Raw genomic sequence first — 19,000 nt, 5'->3', positions numbered from 1 at the left:
TATACATCCATTTCCAGGAATGACTCAGATTGGTCCTGTTTAGATGCAGTGCCCACCAGTGAACCAATCACCCATGGCCTAGATATTTCCTAACTGACCTATCACCCAGTTCATAATCCTCCCCCTAGTTGTCTCTAATTTGCACTAAACTGATCTAGCTCTTCAGTTACACTAGTTTTCGTCTCTAGAATCCCTTTCAATTCTTCTTCTACATTCTCATTCTCTAATAAACTCTATCTTTCATCAATTTTTAATATATTGATTATAATTATTTTATACATCATGTCCAATAACTCCAAAAACTAGAACACCATGAGAGTGTTTCTACTGTTTGCTGTTTTATATTTTTTAAGCTTGGACCTGGCTTGTGATATGCATGGTAATTTTTTATAGAATGTGAGGTACTGTTGCTTCTGGCAATGACAGATAGTTAAAGTGAAGGCAGATTACCTTAAAATCAAGATTGAGTTTATCAGAGGCTGCATTGTAATTTTTGTAACTTATAGTCTATATCTAGTTCTCCCTAACTCCTAGGACATAGCCTTTTGGGGATTTCAATTAAAAGTTGAAAACGCTTCACCAGGGTCCTGCATATGCTTGAATTCTACTTTGTGGCTTCTTAGCCCTGTGAAACTGCCAAAAATTATGCCCAGCATCTCCCATCTTAGCCTGCACTGCTTCGCTTCTCAGCCTCATGGCATGAGCTGTTTATAAAGCGACAAAAACCCAAGATGAGAAGTGGCACTAAATACAGGGCTCACCTCAGTGTGTTGCTCTGCACTCTGGGATCTTTCCTCCTTGGCAGTACTATAATGCCTTTAGATATTCTTTTTAACAGTATTTTCTCATTTTTTCAAAATGGGCCTTAGTTTGAAATAAACTAAGAAATCAGATACTGATTGATCTCAGTGGTCTCTGTTTATATGTGCATGCATATCTTATTGATTTTAAGATGGGTTGACATACATATGGGATAGTTAGTTTTTTGTGTATTATATTTTCTGCTTGAAAGCTCAACTATTTACTTCTTAAAATTTTAAGTTATTCCTCTGTTAGAATTATTATTTAAAGCTTATCTTCAAAATGCCTCTCCTTCACAGTTCATCTGACACCTTACATATAACAAACAACAAGCATTTAGGAGTGTCTTTTCTGTAAATGCTGTCCTACACTTTTTTTTTTTTTAAGTAAGGTAACAGTGTCCTCAGAGACTGGGTTTTTTTCACAATAAAAATAAAAAGTTACAAACATAAGTACCACTATTTCATGGACTGCTGCCTATATAACTTCATTCTTTGACAACTTCTAGTCATCTCTCAGAGGATATAAGATTTATGAAAAGGGGTGAGCAGAGGCTATGGATAGCTCCTATAGTTACATTACCATAAAATATCAATAATTCAAAATTGAAATTTATGATCAGGGAAACATCTCTAAGCTATAATTTGTCTCTGAACTAAGAAAATGTTTTATTGCATAATTAAATGTATAAAAATTGTGAAGCCAATTTATCCTGCTCAAGAAAGGAAATTGCTTTTAAGGACCACCTTAAGGTTACCAACTTTCTATCTATATGCCTCTAAACAGTATTTATAAAATCAATTTAATCTAGATCAAATAATAGCAAACAAAACTTACACTATCTCATTTTTTAAGTATCATTTGTAAATATACTTAGTAATGAATACAAATTATTATGGGTAATTGAAAGTGCCAAAACCTAAATCTCTCATCAAAATAAATTACAGCCCAAGACTTCACTCTCTCGCATTTTGAATACCAGTTAATTAAAAACAATGAACAAAAGCCTAGGCACTTCCTCCTACCTATAGAACCTTTCTCTTAAAGTCATGTTCTTTCTAGATTGTGTTCCTGAAATGTACAATATTAACTACAAACTAAAAAAAAAAAAAAATCGCTCTCAACCAAAAAAATTAGGAATAAGTACAATGGATAGACTAGATAAGTATTCACGATTATATCCTCCCAGCTCAACAGATTAAATGGCTTTTAATACAATTATAAGTCATTATTCAGTATTATCATTGCCCTGGGCATTTGTTACAAAACATGAATTTCCATGTTTTAGCAGACTACAGTTAATTTCCAATGGTGGGTCAAGGGACCTTTAAAGATTTACGAGCACTCAAGACACAAAGGAACTAGCACCTTTCTTTTTTTCCCCAAAGGCTCTATTCTATTTCGTCTATTTCCCTGGCTCACATCTCCATAACTCTTTGCATATTTACTGCTATAGATGTAGCCATCACAGAAAACGGCAATTAGCTTAGCATATTGCAAACCAGCTGTCAAAGTTGTATGCAGATTCTATGTTTATAATAAAGTATTATTGCTATTAATGAAGAGACTACATTTCAAGAACCAGTGTATCAGAAATTTCATGGGATAATCCAACTGATGTAGAGATGCAAAGGCTTGTGTGACTTCTTTGCTAAGAATGAGTAAGGATCCTCAACCAAACCATCACCACTATATACAGATGCTTTACATTTTGACAGTCAAGAACACTGGGTTTGATGGGAAGCCCTTCAAACCTTCATTCTTCCATTTGCCAGTCGGCTTTATGATCTTAAACAAGTTACTTAGCCTCTTTGTACCTCAGCGTTCTCACCTATAAATGGGAATAACCACATACCTACTTTACTGGGGTTTATTTTAATGAGGATTAAATAAAAATGAATACAGAATTCAGTCTTGGGACTGGGAAATGATAAACAATCAATAAATATTAGAATTGTTGTGAAGCACATAAAAGAGATGCTCAATTATAATTATTAGTAAAATATAAATCAAACCTACAATGGAATATTACGTCACACTGATCAGAATGGCTATCAACAAAACTTCTACAAACAATAAATGCTGGGGAGGGTGTGGAGAAAAGGGAACCCTCCTATACTGTTGATGGGAATGTAAACTGATGCACCCACTATGGAAAACAATATGGAGGTTACTTAAGTAACTAAAAATAGAGCTACCATATGATACAACTAAGATCATGGCATCTGGTCCCATCACTTCATGGCAAATAGATGGGGAAACAGTGGAAACGATGGCTGACTTTATTTTTCTTGGCTCCAAAATCACTGCAGATGGTGACTGCAGCCATGAAATTAAAAGACATTTACTCCTTGGAAGGAAAGTTATGACCAAACTAGATAGCATATTGAAAAGCAGAGACATTACTTTGTCAACAAAGGTCCATCTAGTCAAGGCTATGGTTTTTCCAGTGGTCATGTATGGATGTGAGAGTTGAACTATAAAGAAAGCTGAGTGCCGAAGAATTGATGCTTTGAACAGCGGTGTTGGAGAAGACTCTTGAGAGTCCCTTGGACTGCAAGGATATTCAACCAGTCCATCCTAAAGGAGATCAGTCCTAGGTGTTCATTGGAAGGACTGATGCTGAAGCTGAAACTCCAATACTTCGGCCACCTAATGCAAAGAGTTGACTCACTGGAAAAGACCCTGATGCTGGGAAAGATTGAGGGCAGGAAGAGAAAGGGACAACAGAGGATGAAATGGTTGGATGGTATCACCAACTCGATGGACATGGGTTTGCATAGACTCCGGGAGTTGGTGATGGACAGGGAGACCTGGCATGCTGCGGTTCATGGGGTCTCAAAGAGTGGAGATGACTGAGCGACTGAACTGAACTGATAATACAGCAATCCCACTCTTGGACATACATCCAGAAAAGATAAAAATTCTAATTCAAAAAGATAACATGCATCCCAAAGTTCACAGCAGTACTATTTACAATAACCAAGACATGGAAGCAATCCAAATGCCCATCAAGAGATGATTGATGAGATATATATTAATATATAATGTGAGGTATGTACACACAATGGAATTTTACTTAACCATAAAAAAGCATGAAATATTGCCATTTACAGCAACATAAGTGGACCTAGAAAATATCATATGAAGTGAAGTAAGTCAGAGAAAGACAAATACATGATATCACTTTCATGCGGAATCTAAAAATAATACAAATGAATCCATACACAAAACAGAAACAGACTTACAGAGACACAAAACAAACTTATGGTTACCAAAGTGGGGAAAAGAGGTAAAAAAAGAATAAATTAGGAACTTAGGATCAACAGATACAAACTGCTATATATAAAATAGATAAGCAAAAAAAAACATGTATTGTATAGCACAAGGAACTATATTCAGTATCTTGTAATAGCCTATAGTGGAAAATAATATGAAAAAATATATATATATGTAACTGATCACTGTGCTATACACTGGAAACTAATGTTGTAAATCAACTACACTTCAATAAATAAATACTTTTAAAAAATAAAGAGACTTCAGTCCTACAAGAAAAAAAAAGAATAAACTATAGTGGGTACTTTTCTCTCTTTGTAAATTACATGTCTTTTTTCTTTTGTCTCTGAACCTGATCATCCCAACACTCACCAACACAGTGTTTACCTCTCTTTGGGAGTCTACTGTACTTCATAGAAACTACATTAGTATTTCTCCACTTCACACTTTAGGATCTCATCTTAGTTCACCCTTAGATGAGACACCTTAGACACCCTCCAGGAAAGCAGCAGGTGCAATGGAAGAAGATTTAGACAGAGCGTTTGTCCACTTAAGATGCAATGTGTGTCACACAGGTAATTTCAAATGTTCTACTAGCTACATTAAAAAAAGGAAAAAGAAACAGGTGAAATTAATTTTAATAATACATTTTATTTGACTGAATATATCCAAAATATGTCTTTCCCATTGGTTCAGTGCTAAAGAACCCACCTGCCAATGCAGGTGATACAAGAGACTCAGGTTCAAACTCTGAGTTGGGAAGATCACCTGGAGAAAGAAATGACAACCCATTCCAATATTCTTGCTTGGAAAATTCCATGGACAGAGGAGCCTGGTGGGCTGCAGTCCATGGGGTTGCAAAGACTTGGACATGACTAAGCACACAAGCACTTGGTATACAAAATACTATCATTTTAACAAGCAGCAGTAGCCACATTACATAACAAGCATACAGTAGCATAAGTTAAGAAGGCAGAGTGCCAAAGAACTGATGCCTTTACTGTGGTGTTGGAGAAGACTCCTGAGAGTCCCTTGGGCTGCAAGGAGATCCAACCAGTCAATCTTAAGGGAAATCAACCCTGAATATTTATTGGAAGGACTGATGCTGAAATTGAAACTCCAGTATTTTGGTCATCTAATGCTGACTCATTGGAAAAGTTCCTGATGCTGGGAAAGACTGAGGACAGAAGAAGAGGGTGTCAGAGGATGAGACGGAGGCATCACCAACGCAATAGACATGAACTTGGGTAAACTTTGGGAGATGGTGAGGGAGAGAGAGGCCTGGTGTGTCTCAGTCCATGGGGTGGCAGAGTGGGACACTCCTGGGTGACTGAATAACAAAAGCCACATGTAACTGCTCAATAGCCACATACGCGTACTATATCAAGCAATACAGGTTTAATTGGACCTGTATTCAAATACAGATTCAAATGGACCAGTATGCAAATTCTGGCTCTGCCATTTACTTGCTAAATCTTAGTTTTATCACTTTAACTATGTCTGCAAGATTTAGTGTATACAGAAGTAGAAATATAATGTTTGCATATGAAACGTATAATGTTATAAACCAAAGTTACCTAAATAAAAAGTACATTGAAAAATAAATAAATAATGTCCACTACCCACAAAAATAATAACTATTTCCTGTTACTGTTATGAGAAATTAAATGGCAACCCAAAGCACTTAGTGTAATGCCTGACATACAGGAGTGTTCATTAAAGGAGAATTCGCTCACCCTCGCCTTCTACTGTAGAAGTGAATACTGGCTCAGTGTAGTATAATCTGTCACCTAGGCTTAGTTCCTTCCCTTCTAATCCTACTACAAACTGTAGCTCTCCCTAGCTGCACAGGCCTCCTTCCTTGCTTCCTAGCATCTAAAGAATTATCTGTGTGGACTTATAGAGGCTATGGGATTTCTTAGTCAGAACACAAATATGTGGTTCCAAGAACCTGAAAAGCTCTGTGCCTGACAATTTCCATCTCCTGTGACCCTGTCTTATCCACCTTCCCAACTGTTACCACTGCTGCAGCCTCCCCAGCAACTGCCATCAACAGCACCACCTCCTCACTGGAGACAAGACTGACCCTCAAACATTCAAAGGGATCATTTTCCAAATTATCTGGCCAGGACCCTTCAAAACTGTCAAGCTTAAAAAAGATGAAGAGTGACCAAGGATATGTCGCAGATTAGAAGAGACTAGAGAGATAAGAAAAATAAAAACAAAATATAGGATCCTGGGTAGGAGTTTGGTCTAGAAAGAGGACATTAGTGGGAACACTAGTGAAATTTAAATAAGGTCTGTAGATTAGTTAACAGTATTGTATCAGTGTCAATTTCCCAGTCTCCATAATTATGCGATGGTTGTGTATGATGTTAATATTTGGAGGGCATAAGAATAAGGTTTGAGAAGCTAATGTATAACATGGTGATGACAGTTAATAAACTGTGTTATATAACTGAAATTCACCAACAGTAGAACTTAAATGTTCTCTCACTCTCTTTCTAGCTTATGCCCAACCCCCCCCCCCGCCCCCCACACACAAAATGTAAATAGGTGATGAGTGAGTTAATTAACTTGATGAGGGAAATTCTTTCACAATGTGTACATATATCAGTTCATCCCAGTATACACTTTAAATATCTTACAATTTTGTCAATTTTATATTAGCAAAATTAAAAAAAATAAGGGGATATGTGGGTACTCACTGTACTATTTTTACAACCTTTAAGTCCATAATATCTCAAAATGAAAAGTTGAAACACTCTTAAACATGATTATTTGAAACTTTATTATGAAGGAAACTCTGTCCCAATGATTCTGTTAATTGATATATCATTATAAAATAGTGCTACTTATGTTAAATCTATGGCAGTAAGGCCATCACACAGGTTAATGAAAAGTCAATTCCGAGGTATAGAAAATCCACCTTAATCACCACTATTAGTCTGCAAATCCACCAAGAGAGTATGATGTCTCCTGTATACACTCAGTAACACTGAGGACTCAGTGACAGCAAATAATGTTTTGTGTGATGTTATTAAACAAAGACACCTTTCGATTTAACATTACTGAGTAACGTGTTTAAACAGTTGCTACACTGCTACAGTCTTTTACGGAAAGAAAGAGACAGGAAAAGAGAAGGAAGAGATGCAAAGAGGCATATTCCAATATGTACCCTTCCCCCACCCAGACCTTCCTTGCATCAGGGAATAGAGTTGGTCAATAAACTGAATGAAATAGATGGGACAGTCTGCTCTGCTACATAATGTCTTACTGTAACATGAATTAGTTCATAGGCAGCTGGTGAGAAAGAATGGAGAAAGAAGTCAGTATAAAGCAGAAGCTTCACTAGTTCACATCTGATTTTCTCCCAAAATCATCAATGTCTCATTAATATCAGTTGAAGGCTGAGTACACTAAAGGCAGCAAGCTAAGACGGAATCAGTATTATACATTCAACTTTTTTCCTAGAAAGTTTACTGCAAGTTTAACCCAGATCTTAAAACAAAAAACTTACAACAAATAAAACAACACAAAACAATGAGCTGAACATCCATCTCTGCGATCAGTACATTTTGTACATAGCTTGCAATCTTTCTCTTCTTGCAAATTCTGGTAATAATAACCCTGGCCCTTGAAAACATAGATAGCCTCAAACCTTCCTTATATCTTCTTCCATCAAGCTATCTTCACCTTTATTGTTTTAAGTAAATCCAACATTTACTGCAGTGTTTATTTATTAGAAACTTCAGATGTCTTTTAAATAATGCTATTGGAATTATTGTGATTTTCATTGGTGTTCTAGGTTATGAAGATGCATAAGCCCTAGTAATTTAAGAATGAATTTGCCAACCACAGAGTTTTCCAGAAAGGCATATATAATATTATAGTAGAAATGCTGCATTACCACATACTCTGAATACATAAAATGCTGTCCAGGAATGATTTAAAATATAAGCTGTCACACTACTTTGTTACCAAAGATTACTTATGTATCAATAAAATGCATAATTAACATCAATTTTTTATCTTTGTATTTTATATTTAGCCATAAATTCAAAATTTAGTCATGTGTTTCTGTATTAGTCACACATTTCTTATATTGACAGGATATTCTAATGTAAGAACATGTGTCCAGAAAGCATTTTTGCTCATGAAACTAAAAAGATACTTTAAAAAGTGTCTTTTATTAGTATTGCATCATACTAAACAAATATAAGCCTGGTTGTTCACCAAAAGAAAGCAACAGTTATTGCTTGATGATTATTTGTTGTTAAATAATATGATACCAATCACTAAGCATTTTTACATGTAAATAGCTCCTACTAACAACAAGCATTATGAAAGAAAATTTGTGTTATTTGTACCTAACAGAGACACATCACATAGTTAACTCATTTAAAATACAGTTCAATTGAGGTAGCTATCATTTAGTATATCAACCTCAATTTGAATATACTGTTTTTGAAATTAATTTATATAATAAGTATCAATCACTTTAATATTTACATAAAAGGATAACATTTTCTTTTTTTTATATATAGTCTAGGATATGCTAGGGTACCGTTTTGGATCCATGCAGACTTGGATTTTAAGGAGCCTTTTTTTCTCCCCAATTACCTATTCAAATTCATTTGGTTAAAGACAGTCAGCATGTTTTTCACAGAGAAAATACACCGCACAATAGTCTGCTTATAAGGTGACCTCTCTCACTTGGGTGGGTATCCTCTCCATCACAGACTAAGTGAGGATGTAACCTTGTCAAACCAAAAGCGAAAGAATAATGAGCACACGACAGGCTAACCCAGCATGGGAAGGTTGTTAAGGAGGTTGCAGAAACAGTTCGCTGAATGACAAAGTAAAAGGATACTCTGAAGAGTAGGTTAATATTAAAGAAAGCACTCAAGAATATGAGAAGCATTAATCCCCATCCTTGGATGTCTGCCATACAAAACTCCACTCAAATTTATTTCATTAGTTACTGACCAGTTTTAGTTAATATGTTTTCAAATAAATCTTAGTAGAACAGGCTTGACTGAGACACATTTAGAAAATATCTGTTTCCACAAAGCAGTAACCAAAGATAAGTAAAAGCAAGTAGATAACGTTTTACTTTTACCAATTATAAATTATCACCCAACAATACACAATTATTCTAATTCAAGAATCATACTTATATGTTCGAAGTCTTCACCAAACAGTAGGATTTTACTATCATTAAAACAAATAACAATAACTACTACATTAATTGCTTCCCCAATGCACTAACTGACATAACAGGGAATCATGTTATAACATTTGTATAAGTAGCTGAAAAGAGTAGAAATTAGGCAAGTTCTGTTGCAGTCTTCTCAGTGTAAATTTACTTTTAAAATAAACAAACCTCAAGTCTTAATCATTCAAACATAGGAGTATCATTGTGTCAGTCATGTACATTTTGACATTCCTTCTCTACACTAAGATTAGAATGAAATTCTTGTTCCTGACCAGTCGTAATACTTTAACAGAGAAACAGTGCCACCTTTTGGTCCCAAACAAAAGCCTCCAGTCTACCATCTTCCAAACTTCCTTTTTTCAGTTAAATCACTGATACATATATATAAATGCCACTGAATTTCAAGTCACACTTACAATGGTCTAGAAATACTTTGTAGCTACACAGCTAATAAAGTATAAGAGTAACATACAAGTTGCTTCCAAAATACAGTATTTCAAAACAACTCAAATACCAGATACACGTACTCTAGATCATCAATATAATAATTTCTAATCAATATTTCATCAAACACGTTTGGCCAAACCAAGTATGTCAATCAAGTGATAAATTTTAAGTATCATAGAAAAAAATATTCTTTCGTAGTCTTGTTACATTTCAAAATAGATTTTCAAAAATGTATTACATTTTAAATGACCTATTAATTTAGTAATTGACAATATGGTATAAACAGGGAATTACTAGCTAAATCAGATAATTATAAATCATCTTATATAGGAATATAGTATGTTTCTGATTTACTTACACTAATGACACAATGTCACCACGTTGTACTTCAAAATTCCTCACTTTCCAATGGTTCAAAAGCACCACATCAGATGACTGGCTCCCCCCAGGATTCAAAGAAGGCTAAAAAATAAGAAGAAAGAGACACATCTGTCATTTGTAATTTCCAATCTTCATGGTTCCTTGCACTTCATAGCTGTAGTGCCGTGCAATAAAACATTTCTAATATAGTAGCTTTCAATAAATTGCTGTTCTAAAATAACTGCAAATGATGAGTTTTCAAAAAGGCTCATCGGGATTCTTCACAGGTAACCAGAAAAAAAAATTACCAATACTCATTTCAAAGGAAAATGTGCTAGATAGTCAACTCTTAACTAAACCCCTTAAAGAGGCATGGAAAATCTTAAGAAGAAATATAAGAAAAAAGTGAATCAAGCCTCCGCATAGAATATTCAGATAGGACCTAATTCCATAGTAGGTACATCCGATTGCTCCATTTGGAGAGAAGAAGAAATAATCTCAAATCAACCAGGAAAATACCATAGTAAACAGTAAAGAGACCAGAAGTAGCAAGTGATGAAATAATCTTGGAAAATATGGGAATTTCCCATTTTGATCTCTTTTTTCTACAGAGAGCTTGCAGGAAGGGTCCTGGCTTCAGTCTAAGCCTAGTAAGCAGCCTTCACCCTAGGATTTAGATAAGTCTAGATATGCCTAAGGACCAATGGGGCAGACACGGAGAAAGATTTTCTGTAAGAGTTCATCTGATGGTCAGGAATCATCTAGGCATAAGAAACTGATTAAGGAACCATAAAGCCAACGCATCTATCACCTGGACAGGACTGCTGAAAAAGTCAATGGATGTCAAGTCTGAAACTTGATGGTAGAATAAGAAAAAGGAGGAGAGCTTTTTCACCACTGACTCTCCAGGGTCTCTGGGAACGTCATTGGTCTAAAAGAGCAATTGCTGTGGTGGTAGGGAAGGTACTAGACCACAACGGAGGCTCCCCTCATTCACAGATGGTGGGTTGGCAGCAAGAACAGACAGAGCCACAGAAGCCAGGGCAGCAGCAAGGAAAACAGTACATGCCCAGCAACAGGCTGCCCTGGAGCAGTAGTGCCACGGTGATGTTTCAATCACTCAGCCGTGTCTGACTCTTAGGACCCATGGACTGTAACCTGCCAGTCTCTGTCTACAGGATTTCCCAGGCAAGAACATTGGAATGGGTTGCCATTTCCTTCTCCAGGGGATCTTCTCGACACAGGCATCAAACTCTTGCATTGCAGGAGGATTTTTTGCAGACTGACCCACCAGACAAGCCCTAGCAGTGACACACTCTTTTTAAAGATTCCTGGAATTACTTGTAGGTTTTCTAAAAAGCAGCTGTGAACAAAGGCATAGAAATGTGTGGGGGCTATTATTACTGCTTTATTTTTGACTCCCCAGATTTTTTGTGACCAAAAACTTATTGGTTATCCTTGGGGATCTCAAACACTCTTATAGCTTCTGCAACTCCTTTATGTGATAATGCCTAAACATCTCTAACTTTAGTTTTGAATTCCCTGCTAATCCTCACTTGACTATCTGACATAAAATTCAATACTATTAAATGGAATTGTCATCATTCCCTAGCATAAAAGTTTTCTCCCTTTCTTACATCCTACTCACTATTTCCCCAGACAACCAACTTGAAATCTTACTTACTTTTTTCTTCATGTCCAACCAGTCACCAAGCCAAAGGGATTTTTTTTTCATAATGTCTTTCACTTAAAACCCATTTTGTCTATTCTCTCTTCTGTCATCATCTTTCAAGCACCAATCAGCATATAACCCTTCACTGTTGTTTAGTCGCCAAGTCATGTCCAACTCTTTTGTAACCCCATGTAGTCCACCAGACTCCTCTGTCCGTGGGATTTTCCAGGCAAGAATACTGGAGTGGGTAGCTATGCATCTATACTAATCAGTTGCTCACCTCCAACTCAAAAGTGAATGATTCTATTTCTTTCCAACTATAAGATTTTGAGAAAGTTACTTAACTTTGTTATACTTCAATTTCCTTACTAGCAAAATGGTGATATTTAGTAACTTTTCTCTAATTAGTAATTAAATAATAATAATATCCAATACTCACCAAGTGCTTACCGTGTCCCAGACATTGTTCTAAGGGCTTAACAAATATTTACTTACTTGGTGAGATCATGCATTTAAAGTGCTTAGAATGGCTCTTGACCCCTAGTTAAGCCCTCAATAACTTTTATTAGTAATATAACTAAATCACAATTTTAATTAGAGGTAGTTTCGTACCCTTACCCCAGGTTCTTCATCCAGCTTTATCCCTAATAAGAAACAGAGCTGCAGTGGCAGGACAAATCCAAGGGGCATTGTCGGGCCATGGTGATAGGGAGTGGAGCTTCTGGAGTCACTCAGTCAGGTTAGGCTAAAAGCCAGCCGTCCATATGTGGTTTGTTCTCTCTCATCCATATTCCTCATTCATATTTTCTCTTTCCTCCTCTCCTTCTCTATCCTTCAGTTCATTATCTTGCAAGCCCTCTCCTCTTATTTCTTTGTATTTTTCCTCCTTACATAACTGATGTGGTAAAGGTGGCCTAGGGGGAAAGAAACTACAATGAAAAGAAAAATCTACTTCCCACTGCACTTTCACTGGGTCCATTTCTTTTCCTTGCCATCAGAGAAGTGAAGAACAAAAGTGATTTAATTATTTCCAACTGTTCTTCCTTAGTCTCTTTTGTTGTTTTTCAAAAGTTTGTGATTACAGCTCATAATAAAGACATTTTACACTGTACCCAAAGTACAAATGCACATACCTGAACAAAACATCACAAAAGAATAATCACCTTTAACACACATACCCTGATATCATAATTTCTATTCTCTCCTAATCCATGTTTTTAAAAGCCTGTCTATAATCAATCATATTAATTTCCCATTCACTATTATTGATTTTGGTGGTGGTGGTGTAGTCGCTAAGTCATTATTGATTTTGCAACCTAATAATCAATTATAACCCACAGTGCTAACATCATAGATTTAAATGATTCTTCTTTAACCATTATCCTATGAAGGTTGCTTTTGTCTAGAAGTTTACCTTCAGGTCTTTCATCTCTGTTTTATTTTCTTAGAAAATCACATGAATATTCTAGGTGCAAATACCACCCATAGACCTATGACTCTTAAATGTGCAGTCCCAAACGACTTGCTCCTCTTGTATATACAATCCATACCACTTCATACTACAACACTCAGAATGCAGTAATGCCATATTTATTTACCTGCCTCACAACCAAGCAAGATGTACTTTTCACTCATTATTATGTCCCTTAGTTAAATTTATACTCTACCCTCAACTGCATTTCTGAGATTCTAGAACATGATTCTAACTGGTTGTTCAGCATCAAATCTCATCAAGCCATTCCCCTACCTAAAATCCTTTATAATAAGCTTCCCTGACTACCAGCAAGACTGTCTCCAACATAAAAATCAACACACACATGACATATAGGACCCTACCAATCCCTACTTATATTGTTCCTACAAGTGACACTCAATCACAAGCAGTACTCCATGCACAAGTTACTTCCTCACATTCCAAGACATCATACTATTCTTGTTCAGTTGTTAAGTCACATCCAACTCTTTGCAACCCCATGGACTGCAGCACACCAGGCTTTCCTGTCCTTCACTATCTCCCAGAGTTTGCTCAAACTCATGTTCATAGAGTCAGTGATGACATCCAACCATCTTATCCTCTGTCACCACCTTCTCTTCCTGTCTTCAATCTTTCCCAGATCAAGGTCTTCTACAGTGAGTCAGCTCTTGGCATCAGGTGGCCAAAGTATTGAAGCTTCAGCTTCAGCATGAGTCCTTTCAATGAACATTCAGGATTGATTTTCCTTCGGATTGACTTGTTTGATCTCCTTGCTGCCCAAGGGACTCTCAAGAGTCTTTCCAGCACACTTCAGTTCAGTCGCTCAGTTGTGTCCGACTCTTTTTGACCCCATGAATCACAGCATGCCAGGCCTCCCTGTCCATCACCAACTCCCAGAGTTTACTCAAACTCAGGTCCATCGAGTCAGTGATACCATCCAGCCATCTCATCCTCTGCCGTTCCCTTCTCCTCCTGCCCCCAATCCCTCCCAACATCAGAGTCTTTCCCAATGAGTCATCTCTTCAAATGAGGTGGCCAAACTACTGGAGTTTCAGCTTCAGCATCAGTCCTTCCAATGAATACCAAGGACTGATCTCCTTTAGAATGGACTGGTTGGATCTCCTTGCAGTCCAAGGGACTCTCAAGAGTCTTCTCCAATACCACAGTTCAAAAGTATCAATTCTTAAGTGCTCAGCTTTCTTCAAAGTCCAACTCTCACATCCATACATGACCACAGGAAAAACCATAGCCTTGACTAGATGGACCTTTGCTGGCAAAGTAATATCTCTGCCTTTCAATATGCTATCTAGGTTGGTCATAACTTTCCTTCCAAGGAGTAAGTGTCTTAATTTCATGGCTGCAATCACCATCTGCAGTGATTTGGCAAGCATCAAATCTTCAATGCTCAACCTTCTTTGTGGTCCAACTCTCACATCCATACTTGACTCATGGAAAAACCACAGCTTTGACTATATGGACCTTCGTCGGCAAAGTGATATCACTACTTTTTAATATGCTGTCTAGGTTTGTCACAGCTTTCCTTTCAAGGAGCAAGTGTCTTAATTTCATGGCTGCAGTCAGCATCTGCAATGATTTTGGAGCCCAAGAAAATAAAATTCACCACTGTTTCTACTTTTTCCCCATCTATTTGCCATGAAATGATGGGAGCAGATGCCATGATCTTAGTTTTTTGAATGTTGCATTGTAGACCAGCTTTTTTTCTCTCCTCTTTCACCTTCATCAAGAGGTTCTTTAGTTCCTCTTCACTTTCTACCGTTAGAGTGGTATCATCTGCATATCTGAGGCTGTTGATATTTCTCCTGACAATCTTGATTCCAGTTTGTGATTCACCCAGGCTGGCATTTCGCATCATGTACTCTGAATATAAGTTAAATAAGCAGGGTGACAATATACAGCCCTGATGTACTACTTCTTTCTCAATTTTGAACCAGTCCCCTGTTCCATGTAAGGTTCTAACTGTTGCCTCTTGACCTGCATAGAGGTTTCTCAGGAGACAGGTGAGGTGGTCTGGTATTTCCATCTTTTTATGAATTTCCCAGTCTTTTGTGATCCACACAGTCGAAGGCTTTCAATGAAGCAATGAAGCAGAAGTAGATTTTTTTTTTTAATTCCTTTCCTTTTTCTATGATCCAATGATGTTGGCAATTTGGTCTCTGGTTTCTCTGCCATTTCTAAATCCAGTTTGTACATCTGGAAGTTCTTGGTCCATGTACTGTTGAAGCCTAGCTTGAAGGATTTTGAGCATTACCTTGATAGCATGTAAATGAGTACAATTGTATGGTAGTTTGAATGTTCTTTGGCATTGTCTTTCTTTGGAAATGGAATGAAAACTGAGTTTTTCCAGTCCTGTGGCCGCTGCTGAGTTTTCCAAATTTGCTGACATACTGAGTGCAGTGCTTTAATAGTATCATCTTTTAGGATTTGAAATAATTCACTGGAATTCCATCACCTCCACTAGCTTTGTTCATAGTAATGCTTTGACTTTGCATTCTGGCTCTGGTTGAGTGTTACAGTGACTACACCATCATGGTTATCCACGTCTTTAAGACCTTTTTCATATACTTCTTCTGTGCATTCTTGCTACCTCTTCTTAGTATCTTCTGCTTGTTAGATTTCTTGCAATTTCTGTCCTTTATTGTGCCCATCTTTGTTCCCTTGATATCTCCAATTTTCTTGAAGAGATCTCCAGTCTTTCTCATTCTATTGTTTTCCTCAATTTCTCTGCACTGTTCACTTAAGGTTTTCTTAGATCTCCTTGCTATTCTCTGGAACTGTGCATTCAGTTGAGTGTATCTTTGTCTCCTTTGTCTTCAGCTTCTTTTCTTTTCTCAGCTATTTTTAAGGCCTCCTCAGACAACCACTTTGCCTTCTTGCATTTCTTTTTCTTTGGGGTGGTTTTGGTCACTGCCTCCTTTACAGTGTTATGACCCTCCATCCATAGTTCCCAAGACATAATATATGCAAAATTTTGGCTGAAATGTTTCCCTCTTTCCCCTTCCCACCATTTAACTCACACTTCAAAAAAAAAAAAAAAACACTTGAATTCCATGAGGCAATCTCCCAGGAATTCTTTCACATCACTCCTCACCTCTCCTCCTCATTCCTGTCTTCAGTCTCCATTAGATAAACAAATGTCCCCAAGTTCCTCATCAAAACCTGTGACTGTTACTATCATAGAGGTTTTTTAAACATTAATTTATTTAGCTGCATCAGGTCTTATTTATGGCATGTGGGATCCTTTTAGTTGAAGCATGCAAGATATTTAGCTGTGGCTTGGGAACTCTTGGTTCCCAAGAGTTATATGGATCTAGTTCCCCCAGTAGATGGGATCTAGCTCCCCGGCCAGGGATCAAACCTGAGACCCTACATTGGGAGCTCAGAGTCTTCGCCACTGGACCACTAAAGATGCCCAATTATAGCAGTTTTAAGCATTTTTATAATTATCTGATTGTCTCTCTTTCCAAGAGTATAAAAGCATTTTAAGAAGAGATTACTTCTTAAGTTTGGGTTTTTGACACCTAGGCAAGTAAGGATATTAATACATTTAATGGAAAGAATTTTTTTTAAATAAACTAATGAAATTTCCAAAGACTTTCCAAATTAATATACCCAATAAAGAGCCCTTTTTCCATCTTAGACCCAGAAGCTGAAGTTTCCTTGAGGAAATTAGCAAATTACATGCTGGTGCTTCATGGTTAGGGACAGAATAATCTCTAGAGACTCAAATTTTGACACCTCCATTCATCTTTCCCCTACAGAATCAATCATCCACCAACTTTTCTAATGTTAATTGTTAGAACCTAAAGGTAATGCCTTGTAAACTACAGATTCATGCAGAGGAAAGGAAAATCCCCAAAGCAAGCATGTCAAATTCCAAGCAGTAAAATATTAGAATCATCAGTCAACACCTGGAAGACCTTGTTTGATTTTATAAAAGAAACAATAGTTTCTTTTATCTTTGCTCTTTTGCACAAGGCTAAATTAATCATCTCCCAATCTGTGCTCCCTTAACAATTCAGGTAAACTTCAGGGATAGCCCTTAAAATATAATAGGTATCTGCCTATACAGATGAATTTTTCATTCACTTAACTGTAAGTTTCTCAATTACAGGAACCATATTTCCTTCATTTTTGTATATGCCCAACCTCAGAACAGTGGCTGAAAAATAGTAAGTCTATACTTTTAAGTTTAAAAGATTAAAATAATTTGAAGTCATATTTAACTAAGATGTTTCCTACCGAATGTACATTATGTTAACAGTGTATACATCTCTTTCAAAGAAAACACACTCTGGATGAGTAAGCATAGTAAGAAACCTTTTGTGTTGGGCCAAGTAGGTAATTTAAGCCTCAGGAATAAAATTAGACAGTATCCATAATGAAATAATGCTAATCAGAACATCACAAATTTTTTTCTTTACAGTTCATTTATAAATATAAACAATATTTATGAATATAAATAACATTATTCATAAAGAAAAACTTTCTTTAATCGGGAAACTGTTCCTACATCACTATAAAAACCCACAGTTGTTTGTACTTCAATTAAATTTCTTTATAAAAACAAAAAAATTTTACTTCTTGAGTTTTCTAAAAAACTTTTCAGAAGAAAAATAATGCTCTAACTTCAAAATGAAAATATTATATAAGAAATGAAAGAAACTTCATTTGGATGCTGCAATTTTAGAAAAATTAGTAAAACCATGTTATTTCTTAGAAATTTTACATCTTGTTTTTACCCACTGTGGGAATGGCAGTTTGCTTCAGACAGAACAAGCAGTCCTTTCAAACCAAAGAAGTTATATGTATGAAATCTAAATTAAAAGTCATAAACTTTGGGAACTTGATGTAACCAGAAAGTCTATATTTTCTTGTCATGTTTTTAATACTTTAAATTGTAGATTCCCAAAGACAACATCAAAATTACAACCAACAGAAAATAACAAAGTTTTCTGAAGTAAGAAATAGCAGAGAATATTTAATTTAGGAGGTTTTTTAATTTATTTATAGTTGATTTACAATGTTGTGTTAGTTTCTAGTATACAACAAAATGATCCAGTTGTATATTTTTTATTTTTTTTTCATTTTATTTTTTTATTTTTTTATTTTAAAATCTTTAATTCTTACATGCGTTCCCAAACATGAACCCCCCTCCCACCTCCCTCCCCACAACATCTCTCTGGGTCATCCCCATGCACCAGCCCCAAGCATGCTGCACCCTACGTCAGACATGGACTGGCGATTCAATTCTTACATGATAGTATACATGTTAGAATTCCCATTCTCCCAAATCATCCCACCCTCTCCCTCTCCCTCTGAGTCCAAAAGTCCGTTATACACATCTGTGTCTTTTTTCCTGTCTTGCATACAGGGTCGTCATTGCCATCTTCCTAAATTCCATATATATGTGTTAGTATACTGTATTGGTGTTTTTCTTTCTGGCTTACTTCACTCTGTATAATTGGCTCCAGTTTCATCCATCTCATCAGAACTGATTCAAATGAATTCTTTTTAACGGCTGAGTAATACTCCATTGTGTATATGTACCACAGCTTTCTTATCCATTCATCTGCTGATGGACATCTAGGTTGTTTCCATGTCCTAGCTATTATAAACAGTGCTGCGATGAACATTGGGGTACATGTGTCTCTTTCAATTCTGGTTTCCTCAGTGTGTATGCCCAGCAGTGGGATTGCTGGGTCATAAGGCAGTTCTATTTGCAGTTTTT

General features: G+C 36.4%; 1 protein-coding gene across 10 annotated transcripts in view; it reads right to left on the bottom strand.

Annotated features, from left to right (window-relative positions):
• IMMP2L (inner mitochondrial membrane peptidase subunit 2) overlaps window positions 1-19,000 on the bottom strand; it is a 964,367-nt gene that overhangs the window by 866,654 nt on the left and 78,713 nt on the right. For all 10 annotated transcript variants that reach the window (XM_069588004.1, XM_069588007.1, XM_069588011.1 and 7 more), the window contains exon 4: window positions 10,104-10,207. In XM_069588004.1, coding sequence (XP_069444105.1) covers window positions 10,104-10,207 — 104 coding nt within the window. The remainder of the gene's footprint in view (window positions 1-10,103; window positions 10,208-19,000) is intronic.

The sequence above is a fragment of the Ovis canadensis genome, chromosome 4 (assembly GCF_042477335.2).
Source record: "Ovis canadensis isolate MfBH-ARS-UI-01 breed Bighorn chromosome 4, ARS-UI_OviCan_v2, whole genome shotgun sequence".
Lineage (NCBI taxonomy): Eukaryota > Metazoa > Chordata > Mammalia > Artiodactyla > Bovidae > Ovis > Ovis canadensis.
The sequence above is the reverse complement of the archived record's forward strand: the minus strand, read 5'-3'. Positions and strand labels throughout refer to the sequence as shown.